Raw genomic sequence first — 12,772 nt, forward strand, 5'->3', positions numbered from 1 at the left:
ATTTTGATGGCTGCCCATGAAATGGCATTTGTATGTTTTTATAGCATGTAAAGAGGCTGCTGACTGTTAAGTCAGTGGCCTCCACAAATATCTTTTAAGAACCAAAGTGCCCATTTTGCTCAGCCCGCACATAACCATTTTTAATTTACATTTGCCTAGTGTTTGCTTTTTATCAAGCAGAAGTCTTTTGCAGAAGCTGATCTTTGAAAGGAATGTTAAGCACATTATCTGTCATGTGCAGCATTTTTACTTTAGCTGTAGGAAATGTAGGCTTTGAACCAGCATAACGCATGAAAGGCAGTAGCTGTTACTGGTCTGGCAGGCAACTGAAGGCAAAGTAGAACATGTGCAATCCTAAGATTAACAACGCTACAGTGTTTCCATAACTTGGAACTATGATTTGATTCAGACTGTCTGGGGATTAAATGTGTTCTTGTATCATAATTAAAGCCATGTTGCTTGCATGAGAAGTGCTGAGCTACTTGTAAAAAATAGAGTTGACTGCTCTATAAAACCAAAAAGCCTGGGGAAATGATGGTGATAGGACCAATTACTGTGAGGATAAGTCATAATGAGCTGTTTGAGATGGGTCTTCAGTGATATTGAAAAATAAAGTTGGGAATGGTTGCAAATTTGCAAACAAAATCAAATTACTTCCTGTCTGTGGACTGAGAGCACTCAGCCAGATAGGAGGTGCCAGGTTTTCAGCCGGAGCAAGTGCCTGTAACTGTAAAAGCTGCACAGCACGGATGTAGTCTGCTGCTGAGCCTTCTGCTCCTTATCTCACTTCCTCTTCTGTCTGCTGTAGCAAACAAGACTTGAGTTTGCTGTGCCAGAGGTGGGAGATGAGAGTGGGTGAAGGTACTGGTGATTAATTCAGACAGGAGGAGGAGCAACAGCTACATGGTTCTTTGGTTCTGCAGAGCTTTGAAAGAGACAGGCACTATCTTTGGCGAAGAACCGGTTTTGTAAACTGCCAGTTAGTATCTCCAAGTGATGTTTGAACTACATCAGCTGCTGTCTAGTTGTCTGTGTTTGTAGCTAATGACTTTTTTTCTACCTTTCATTACTATATAAGCTATAGGATATTCAGTCTAGAGTATCCAATTTAATTTAACCCTATTGAGGTAATTTACAGTCTTGACTAGTCCTCCTCTGAATCTGAATCTTCAGTGTAAAATTTGGTCTGCAAACCAGAGCTCTAAGCTAATCTCATGGGATGCTGAAAATGTTTGTAATTGCTTTGTTCAGTTGTGTTTGCCATAGCAATTAAGCTTGAAGTTCTTTGTTTTGAAAAGTGCTAGTTACGAGTTTTTCTTGTGACCTCTTGTTATGCTCTTTTGTTGCAGTGATGATTCTGGATGACAACAATCAACCTGTAGAACCAAAGACTTTAGGAAATATTGTGGTGAAGTAAGCACCCAAAGTGTTCCAAGGCATTTTAAAATCCTATGTAAAGTGCATCTTATATAGCCAACAAATGATTAAACATAACCAATTATTAAAGTAGTAGGAGAAGAGAGGTAGGTCCAAACATAAATGTGATTGAATAAATGATGAATATAATTAGTTACGCTGATTACACACATGACTTCTGTGCTCACTAATGTGGGAGATCCAGATTTCTGAGTGGAAGAATTAAAATAGTCTTATTCTGAAAAACGAAGCTTCTTTTCTTTTTGCTCAGCTTAATGATGGAATTTGAAATGTTGTGATCTGCCAGCTTCCAGCTACATGGTATGACATGCTTGTTTTATTAGGGAATATTGCAAAGGCTGCTTGCTGCTTCATTGATCTGCTGTAGTGTTTGCAACTGTTCTGCTGGAGAATATTTGAAAGCTAATTCTCAGTAAGGACAATTCCACATGGGGTTTAATTGGAAGTGAAAATACAGGCTGTTGCATTGAAAGATGGTATTGCAGGGAGAGAGAACTGATTTTTACAGGTAAAGGTAACTTCTTTCTAAAAGCCATTTATCAAGAAGTGATCTCATTTAAAGGTAATTGGTTACTTCCAGATAATGCTAATAGTGAATTTCGGTGTGCTGTTTCATTGGCTGGGTTCAGACATAACACAAAACCATGCTTTGTATAAGTCAATCAATCAAACTTTATTTTGATCAAAAAGCAAATACAGTGGGGCGCTTCTCACGATCAGCAAAAATCGGGCTACCAGAGGCTAGCCCGATTTTTGGTGACCGTAAGAACCACCGGGCTTGCAGCCGAGCCCGGTGGTTCTTGAGCGGCAAACCCGATCGAGAACCCCTGGTAAAAAGCAGGTTTGTGGAGCGAGCACTCCAGCAAACCTGCTTTTTACCATTGTGAGTACCCGCGGCGCGGCTTCGCGCCATGCCTACTCATGAGTAGACCCCCGGCTGGGAGGCAAAAAGCCAGGGGCCCCCGATCTCCCCACCCCCCGCCAGCTCCGTCTCTGGGCCGGCCATCGTGTGGGCGGCCGATTCGGCCGCCCAGGGCTCTCTTCCCGCTCACAGGTTAAAACCGGGTCTCACTGATCGTGAGACCTGGTCCAGTTCTTTGTATTGATAAACCATGGTTTCACTTAGGGCTGGTTCAAGCATCACGCAGAACTTCAGCTAAAGCCGAACTTTGCATGGCATCCCTGAGCTTCAGGGGCATGTGCTCCCCATCCCCATGTGAGTGTCCACTCCCTATCTAGCTAAAAAAAAGCTGAGATTGGTCATGTTGTCCAAACTGATCAATCTTGACTTATTCTGTTTGCTTTGGATAATGAGATTTTTACCCAAGATTTGCAGTGAGTTATAGATTTTGGGTTATTTGAGGCAAGTAGGTCAGAATAAGCTGAAGTTGTGCAGTTTGGATGACAAAAGTTATCTTGGCTTATTTTAACCCCGATAAGAAGTAGATGCTCACACAGGGATGGGATACAAAACCATGCTTTGTATAAGTCAATCAAATTTTATTTTGATCAAAGCTCAAAAACCATGCTCAAGGACATGGCATTCAGCTCAGCTTTAACTGAAGTTCTGGGTGATGTCTGAACCAGTCCTTTGTGTTTGAAAAAGAGCTTGCCCTTAAACAGTGGTTTAAACTAGGACCTGACACTATTGCCACCTTCACACATAATGAGAAACCACCGGTCTAATGGACCTGCAGTTTGCCCCCCTTCCCCCACCATGCTCCCAGACAATCACAGTTTGGAGACTGGGCTCCTGAAAGCAGGGAGGTACTGGCTGTGCAGGCTTCTTCCTTCTCATGAAGGACAGCTGGATACAGGGAGGAGTAGCTTCCTACCCTAAACTCTGGTTAGAAACAGCAGCAACCCTCAGACAACATGGTATCACTTTCTAACCACAGTTATCAACCATGAAACCAAAGAGCAACCGAGGGTGCAAATTCAGGTTTATGGCCTGAAACTTGGGGTCACTTTTCAAATGGAACCAAAGGTTCTCACATTCGAACGATCAGAAAGTCCAACTTCTGTCCTGAGGTTTGGTGTGATGTCCGAAGGCCGCCTATGATTTGAAGTTGCTTTGCATACTACAGTTAGTGCTAACGGTGGTTGTGTGTTATGTCTGTATTCACAAACCATTGATAAACCACAATTAGAGCCACTGCTATCTTTTGAGAGGTTGCTGCATCCTAGCAACACAAGTAAATGTATGACCTCATCAAGCTGAATTTTGAGCAGATGGGAAACAAAAACAGATAAGCAGCTCAAAATTATATGATGTGTACACATGACTGGTGGCAGTTCTGGCTGGTGAGAACTTTTGGTTCATGGTGAGCGCTCCTAGTATGAGCTGATACTTCTACCTCTTTTGTTTCATGCAAACTTTCCAGTGTGAGGTTCCCCAGCCACACTTCCCTGCAGGATCCTGAAATCTGTAATCTTGATATATAGTTGGATACAGATGTCAGGTTCCCAGAGGGAAGTGTGGCTGGGGAACCTGAAGTTGGTGGGCTTGCACAATACAAAAGGAGTGGAAGTACTGGCTCTCACCACAAGTACATACTCACTGGGCCAGAGGTTTGCGCAAACTGGACTTGCTGCCAGTCATGTGAAAGAGCCCATAGTTTGCCCATTGTACTTATGAAAACTCAAACCATTGTTTCAGTTCTCAGCTATGGTTAGCACAGATCATGGAAGCTCTTCTCACAATAAGTAAGAAGAGCTCTTCCTGCAGATGATCAAACGTGTAGCCCTGGGGTGGATGGATCGGATGCTCACACGACTGTCGGCTCTGTCACAGAGCCAGTGGGGGCTGTGGGGATTTGGGGCCTGCGCAAATGTGTGGGGCATTCTGGGGCAATCCCCGATACTGGGAGGTTGCTTGTAGCCTCCTGGTTGGGCGTCTACTCGTTTGTCACCGTGTGCTGTGGCGGCACACGAGCAGGGGAATGAGGTTAATGGAGTGCCCGCTTGGCTAACCTTGTTTAAGGGGAAGGTGTTTTAAGCAGGCTAGCTGCCTTGGGAGCACGGCTCGTCCGTGAGCCTGGTGGTTCCCATGATCACTGGAAAGCAGGCTAAGCTCTCTTAGCCTGCTTTCCAGTGATCGTGGGAATAGCGTCGTGGTTTTGTCTTATATCTGAACCCAGCTATTGTTTCGTAATTTGGTAATCCATAATAGATGTGCCACACTGGTCCCCTTATTCTTTGCTTGGGAGACCAGTGCAGTTGCTATGGCTGGCGTGCCATAGAGAATGTAAGGGGTAATCTGTACATCTTGCTCTTGGTTGTGATCTGTAGTATCTACCTAGGAAGCTGATAAGTAGTTGTCTTGACACATTCAGTTCAGTTTTGTATCTGTGTTAGTGTCTCAGGAATTCTTGTGGCATATTTATTTCTCTAGGACATTTTTTGGAATGTGCCAGTTTTTTCTACAATGGCTTCAAAGAAGGAGCAAAAAATGATCTAAAATCTTCTTCATGAATCCTTCCTGAAAAATTCACATGGATGACTAATTCTGACTTAGTCTTGCACATTTCCCTCTATAGGTGGGTTCAGATGTTGTGTGGAAACTTAGTTGCAGCTGAGCACATGATCTCCCTCAGCCTCGGGAGTGTGTGCTTTGCTTTTCCTCCCACCCCCACGCAAGTGCCTGTTTACTTTCTTGGACAGGATATGCCGAGAATAGCTATGGGGTCTCAATCCACGAGCATGGTGTAGTGGTTAGAGTGTTGGATTAGGGAGACCCAAGTTCAAATCCCCATTTGAAATCCCACATATATGGATCCACTGGGTGACTCTAAGCCAGTCAATTATCTCTCAGCCTAACCTACTTCACAGGGTTGTTGTGAATGGCTCTGGGCTCCGTGAAGGAAGAGTGGACTATAAATGTAAACTTAAATAAATCTCAGCAGTCCTTGGGTTCATGTGAGTTTTGGGGTTTGGGTGAAGCAAGTAGGTTAGAATATGCTGAGATGAGTTGGAACAACTGAAACCCCCAGTCTCAGCATATCCCAGCTGAGAAAGGGAGTAGGCACATGTGGGAATGGGTGAGGGCAGTATGCACCCCCAGGGCTGAGGAAGGTTGCAAGGAGCTTGATTTCCTGCTGTGTCTGAAGCCACCCTATGAGATATATTTTTCAAAAACCTCCTAATGGTGGCAGACGTTGTATAGGAATCAGGACATTATTTTCCTGTTGTGATTGCGCCATATGGGCATATTGCATTCTGGTAATTTGATAGCACTGATAGGGAACTTTGTTTCTCCAGTCTGGTAGATAGTCCATTTAAAGAGTAACACTTCCTAGTTAGCACTTTTTGCGCCACATGTTAACTTACTGAATTTCTCTTGTCTTCTCTGCTTTCTTACCCTTTTCAGTTCCCACTGCTTCTGTTTAGGAGCTCACTAAGCTATTGCTACCATGGAACGTGCTATTTGCATTTTTTGGCTGATTTACAGGTAATCAGTACTGTCAATAGGTGTCTATCCTTTTGCTCAGCAGATGAGTGTTCTTCGCTTTAGAGTCCTCTGTTTTCTACATTCACATTACTGTCAGCAAATATAGATCTGACCAGTGCACTGACACCTTATTACTTTTGTCAAAATAGGCCGAACAGTACTAGGACTATGAGCTCACTCTGTCTCTGTTCAGTTGTTATGGTGCCTGGCTACAGTGAACATGGATTCAGGAAGAACAGGAGTGCTGCCTGCCTACGTGCTCTGTAGCACTGCTCCATGAGCACAGCCTTTGTCTGCAGAGACAAACGCTATATTCAGGGAGATATCCTCCCCATAACTATGGATGCTGGTGGCCCAGTATTTCTAATCACAGGAGGATCCCCCCCAGAATTTAGTGTTTGTTTCTTCAGACAAATGCTGTACTTGGTGGCTGGCAGGGTGAGGCTCTAGAGCACATAGAGATTTGGGGCATGGCTAGCTGGTCTCCTCTCCTCTAGGTGTGCTGAGGTTGAGTGCCTGAATAGGCTCATTTGTGGATGTTTTACCTGATATGTTTATAATCATAAATATTAAAGCATGTACACTGCTGCATGCAAATAGCAGTTTTTGGCCTATGAACCAATTAGCCAGTGTTTATGAGTAACATCCTGAAGTTTGTGGAGAAAGGCTTCCCTCTGAACCTTAGTCATAGCCTCCACTTTGTTTCTCTGGCTTTCACTGACACTTGGCAACCACCTACACAAATTTTTGTACTTTTCACATCTGACCACCAGAATAATGGCTGTCATTCTGTGGGATTCATGGATGCAAATGGGAGAGCCCCTTTCTTGCCTGTGTTGGTCTGTTACTATAATGACTGAACAATGGCTGATGTCACATCACTGAGCTCAGGGGATAATCGAGTTAGTTCTATCTTGAGTGTTCTCTTCCTGGAGTTCTTTCTAGAAAAAAGACTCTGCGGCTTGTGGCCTGGCTCACTGTTCCCGCCCTTGCTTGCTGTGCCCTGGCAAAAGTTTACAGCTGTGCTTATATTCTATATCACCCTTTTTGCAATTTGAAGAGAATTGCCTCCTGATCTAATGATACCCAGATCAGGAAATAAGAATGTCTTTGGATTTTAAAACTATATTTTCTAATTTCATCCTGATCTTTATTTGCTTGTTCACTCTGTTCCTTCTTGTAATAAATGGAGCTTTTTACTTTTTTTTGCTGAAACATTGGGTTGTGCTGGGTTTTATACTATGCTTACTGTATCTGTGCAATCCTTGGATACACACTGAAGCTTTTCGCATGAGTATGCAAAACCGGGCTAAGGGAGCTCAGCCCGGGTTTGCACGCTCGTGTGAACCACTGGGATCGGGCCCGAGCCCGGCGGCTACACGGCGGCAAACCCGCCAAAGTAGCCATGTTAAATGAAGTTAAGGGAGCGAGTGCTTCTTTAACCACATTTTAAAATTGTGTCTGCCGTGGCTGCTCGCAGCCGCAGCAGGCATACTCAGGGGGAGGGGGGCTCCCAGTAATGCACCGTGCACTTGTACAGTGCATTATTGGAGCTCGGGTGGGTGGGCATGGCACCGCTTGGCAGTGCTTCCCTACGCCTGACCCCCAGAGCTGCTGGGTGAGCGATGGGCTGGCCACAGGCGAGCCGCCACTCGTCTGGGTGGGCGATCCGTCCGCCCAGGGAATGGTAAGTGTTCGTTTGCGGGGAGGGTCGGGAAAACCTGCTCTTCTCGCAGACCTGCAGGGAGCTCTTCTCCGTGATCGTGAGAAGAGCTCCACTATATGGAAATTCTGGGATTTGGGGAATTCAGACAGAGCTATTGGGGTGTGTGAAGGCTTTAACAAACAGAGTCCTGCTGCACCCCACTGTTCTCTACAAAGTGCATAACAGTACTGCATTTTGCAGCCATGGGAAATGTAGTTGCTCCCTATTTGCAATACATAAAATGCTGTGAACTCTGTGTGTGTGTGTGTGTGTGTGTGTGTGTGTGAGAGAGAGAGAGAGAGAGAGAGAGAGAGAGAGAGAGAGAGAGAGAGAGATTTTCATTTGCTTGTCAAACACAAGTGGCAATGTTTGTATTAGTTTCTGTTATTGTAAAAGCATTTATAGCATTGTAAAAAGGTTGCCCGGGTTGTATTCTCAAAATTCCTTAAAGATTGCACACATTTCAGGCTCCCCCCCACCCCCCGACGTTTTGTGTACCTGCATCTCTAGCACTTTGAATCAAGGCTAATTTCAGTGGCTGTTATCCAGAGCAACAAACTGCTTGTGGAACAAGCAGCTTTGCCATTGTGCAAGAAATTAACTTGGTTGCATTGAAAACTGGGATCGCATGAGTGCTGTTGTAAGAATGTTCCCATTGAGTTGTTCCCATTGAAACAGCAGGCGTGCCACCATTGTACGAGCGAGCGGGATACAGGTGTTCCCCATAGTCTGGGAAACATACACCTTTTGTATTGCTGCTTAACATATATAAAGTGCTGCTCAACATACATAAATTAACATATTATTTTTTTGAATTCATATTGATAAAACTGCAGATCAAACAGTCCTGACTGATATGTGATGGGTTCTTATCTTAAATGGCTAAAACTGAAGGAAGCAAAACAAAAAAAAGCTCTAGGGGAACTGTTAATGACTCTGTCAATGAGAATTGTCCTTCCTCTCTGTCACAAGGACGTTTCAGACAGTTAAATAAATCAAAGGTGCAACTATGTTATCCTTTATGAATTACTATGCTGCTAGTACCCTGAAAGCATACACGGTAGGTTCCATTTCCTGAGGGTTTCATTCAAATGTATACTGAAATGAGGTTAAAATTATGCAAAATTATTTTTCCACTTTGTCGGGAACTGTACATGGAAGCTGCTTTACACAGGAATTGCAAACCAACATTCAGTGCAGCCATGGCACTTCTTATTTCTTCTAGCAGCTATTCCTTATGATGTATATACCAAAGAATCTTTAAGGTACAACTATACTTCCAAGTTACATTTTTTCTACTAGAACCTAAAGTAATAGAAGGAAGCATTTTTGAGGAGACGCTTAGCAGTTAGCTAAGCTGGTGTGATATCCGGAATGTTTACAAACTTTCTAACTTCTCAGAGAATAGAGCTGTTCACAACACAGTTTTCACAAACATTGAAGGATGGTAAAAGTCAGTTGGGTTAAGATAAGGATGGATAACTTAAAGTGGGAAGTGGACTATGGGGAAACTCCACAGAGCCTTAGAGGCAAGTCCTGAGCAGGCAGGGAAGTTGGCAGAGATGTGGAGGACCATAGGGAGAGAGGAGGGTGGGGGAGGACTGCTAGAAGTAGGGAAGGCATTGAGTTAAGTGAAGGATGAGCCGAGAAGGAAGGCAGTGCTTGGGAAACAAACTTCAGACAGGAGGGGCTGTGAATTGTGACGGGAAGAGAGTAGATAGGTAAATGAGATTTAAAAGCTGCAGGGCTATGGCTTGGCTTAGATAGCTAAAGAATTGGAGGCCAGCTTAATGTTAACAAAGACATTAAAGGTTAAGTGTGCTGTCGAGTTGATTTCGACTCCTGGTGCCCACAGAGCCTATGGTTGTCTTTGGTAGAATACAGGAGGGGTTCACCATTGCCTCCTCCTGCGCAGTATGAGATGATGCTTTTCAGCATCTTCCTATATCGCTGCTGCCTGATATAGTACCAGTGGGGATTCAAACCGGCAACCTTCCTGCAGATATTGGAATTGTCATGGCTTGTGTTCTCCATTTCTATCTTGCACTAGCTATGGATATTGTGTACTGAGAGAATACTAAAGGCAAAGCTATCCTTACTTTTTGGAGATGAATTTTGTTTAGAGCAGTGTGGTAACATGGGTCAAAGATAATTCTAAAATTTCAGTTAATTATTTGGGAATGATCATTTCCCCTCTTGTTTGTGATGTGTCTGCTCCCCTTCATCTGCCCACCTGCCACTGCAGCAGTGTTCAGTGTAAGTCTTCTTCCCTGTTTTAGTGTCCAAGGAGAATCTGAGCCTGTACTGGACCGTGCCAAGATGAGTGTGCACACGGCTTGCTTCTTCTGCTTCCGCTTGGAGACGGCCCATGTGGTTAAGGCAGCTGGAGCGTGCCTTAGTTAAACCATATTGGAAAATTGTATTTTTCTATAATAAATTCTAAATCATAAAAATTGTTGGTATTGTGGATGAAAGTCTGAAGAATATTGATGAGTTATCTCAAAAACATCAGTTTAGGCAGCTTCCTAAACTCGTAGTCTTTTGATTTATGACAACATCTTAACAGCAGGGGTGAAAGTAAATTCAAGGTGATCATCCCCCCCCCCCCGCTATATGTGAGTCTGCCTGATTCTCTGCCACAGAGAGGAGCAAGCTGAAGATTTATTAGACCACTCACCAGATGGAATTTGGCCATCCCATTTTACACAAAGGGCCTACGTGTTGCATAACAATAGGAGAGTGGAAGAAGGGCTCTGCCCTTGCAGAGATGCTGGAGAGTAGTAGTGTGAAAGCTTGTTCTGCAGCCCAGTGCCTATGGAGGGAGATGGGGAAGCAATTCCTAATACAGGATGAGCATATTGTGGTCATATACTGAACTGAGTAGTAAAACAGTTGGACTACTTGGGCTCTGATGACTAGTTTAAAAAATATTTATTTATTTAAAGATTTAATATATTTGCTACCAAAAGGTTTGAATTCTTGAGCAGCTCCACCAAAAGTGTAAAGAAGTCCTATTTTTTTACCCCAGTTATTATGCTGCCCAATAATCTACATATTGAGCATGTATTTATGAGATTTCTTAGCAGTTACTCCTATTATGATTATGTTCCAATACTTAGTACAGGCAAACCCCATTATCCATGGGGGTTCCATTCTCCACTTCAACCATGGATAACAGGTCATTGGGTGAATGGGTCGGCGGGGGTGAGGGGTGTTAGGTTCCCGGAGGCATGAAAAAGGGCCCTAAAAATTGACAGAAAAGTATCCTATCATGCTCCGCAGGTCTCCAGGTATCTAGCAGTACCGCCTGCCCCCCAATGCCAAATGAGCATTTTCATGTGAAAAATAACATTTTTGTTTGTTTTTAAACAAATGAGCCACAAAATGGCTCCTCTCTTGAAAATGGTGGCCAGAAATGACTTCAGAGGTCATTTCTAGCTGCCTCAAGCCCATGGATACACAAAATCAACCCATTGTTGATATCTCCCACATATGCCGAGATGGGATGTTAATTACCTGGCTGCGGATATGTGGAACTGCAGATGTCGGGTCTGCAAATGCCAGGGTTTGTCTGTATGTACTTTTTTGTTCTTGTTTTCCAAGGTTGCCTTTGCCTCCTGGAGCCTTTCTGGGTCTTTGGAAAAATGAGGACCTCTACAAGGACTTGTATTTCCAAAAATTTCCAGTAAGAAGTATAACATGAGATAAATACCTAATAACTTGCCTCTGGCTCTATGGCTTGAAGTGCTGCTAGATTTTGGAATGCTATAATATTTTTCTTTAATTAAATGTAAATCTGTATGCCATGTCTTTTTGTTCAGTAGAACACTTTGTGTTCAGCTTCTAGATTTTCACTAGAAAGTTCATATATGGAATATATTGAAATTATATATTTCTGAATCCTTAAATTTGTTAAATAGTTAAATATTTGCCATACTAATTGCTGGCATGAGGAACTTTATTCAAAGAACCCCCATGAAATGGGATAATTGTAATGGGACTACTTTGAGTAACTTTCCTCATGTCAGCCCGTGTTTTCTTAAAAAAAAAACCCACAACCCTGAATGATCCTGTGTTTACAAAGAAATACACATATTTTGCAATGCTAGAAAAATATTAGTATATATGTAGCACACATGGCCTAAGGGTGCCAGTAACACCAAGTATGCACAGTATGTCTCTCAACCACTTCCCTGTCTTTGGTAGACTAAAAGGCAAGCTGCTATTTATGGAATGTGCAGTGCTGGCCTAGAGAACAAAAATAACAGAAACAAAGCACATGGTAGTCAACGGCAAGCTCTACATATGATGGTACTCCTTATGGAGAAGCCACTATAGTGATGCAGTTTGCAGCAGCCTCCATATGGATGGCCATAATATCTAGATTGGAACTAGGATCCTTTTGGACGATGCTCATAGGAGGATTAGGACAAAAAATGATGATTTTTGTAATTGTATGGATATTGTTTAAAATAAAGCATTGGAATAAATATTAGTTTTGTGTCTTAATATTCTAAGGTACTTTTAATTATTCTCAGGGATACTATGATACCATGGATGCAGGTTACATGGATGAAGATGGGTATTTGTATGTTCTTTCTCGGGTGGATGATGTGATCAATGTTGCAGGTCATAGAATTTCAGCAGGTGCAATTGAAGAGGTAAATGTGAAACTGCTATAAAAATAAATGAAAAGCCAGTATGAGAGTGCAATTTTCAATGAGAATCTTCTCCCTTTGTAGCTTTCTTTAAAATTCTTTTAAGAACAGTATCCAGAAAACGCCTAGTGTTTGCTTCCCATTTACATAAACAGGAATTTTAATAGTAAGAAGGAATAGTGGCAGAGTTGAAGAAGTTGCAGCATGAATAGTTGGTGTTTGTAGAAGCAACAGTCAAGATAATTAAACAAACAGAAAAAAAGAGTCCGGTTGTGAAGATTAAAAATCACAAAATTGTTTAGGAACAGTAGATAAAGGAAAAGAATAGAGCACTTCCATTCACGCTGAATGAAATAAAATGATAGCAGGAGAGAAAAGAGAACATTATAAAAGAGTACAGTAAGGTAATTAAGATTATGAGCAGTGAATAGGTAGCAGGAAAAGAGGATCCAATAAAGTATAAACCAAGATATATCAGGATCAGAACTTTGATTAATATTTAAATAATCAACTAAAGAAATA

General features: G+C 42.7%; 1 protein-coding gene across 3 annotated transcripts in view; it reads left to right on the plus strand.

Annotated features, from left to right (window-relative positions):
• ACSS3 (acyl-CoA synthetase short chain family member 3) overlaps positions 1–12,772 on the plus strand; it is a 120,125-nt gene that overhangs the window by 102,794 nt on the left and 4,559 nt on the right. For all 3 annotated transcript variants that reach the window (XM_053255059.1, XM_053255060.1, XM_053255061.1), the window contains 3 exons: positions 1,350–1,413; positions 11,196–11,277; positions 12,131–12,253. In XM_053255059.1, the coding sequence (XP_053111034.1) occupies positions 1,350–1,413; positions 11,196–11,277; positions 12,131–12,253 (269 nt within the window). The remainder of the gene's footprint in view (positions 1–1,349; positions 1,414–11,195; positions 11,278–12,130; positions 12,254–12,772) is intronic.

This window comes from Hemicordylus capensis, chromosome 5 (assembly GCF_027244095.1).
Source record: "Hemicordylus capensis ecotype Gifberg chromosome 5, rHemCap1.1.pri, whole genome shotgun sequence".
In the NCBI taxonomy this organism is placed as follows: Eukaryota; Metazoa; Chordata; class Lepidosauria; order Squamata; family Cordylidae; genus Hemicordylus; species Hemicordylus capensis.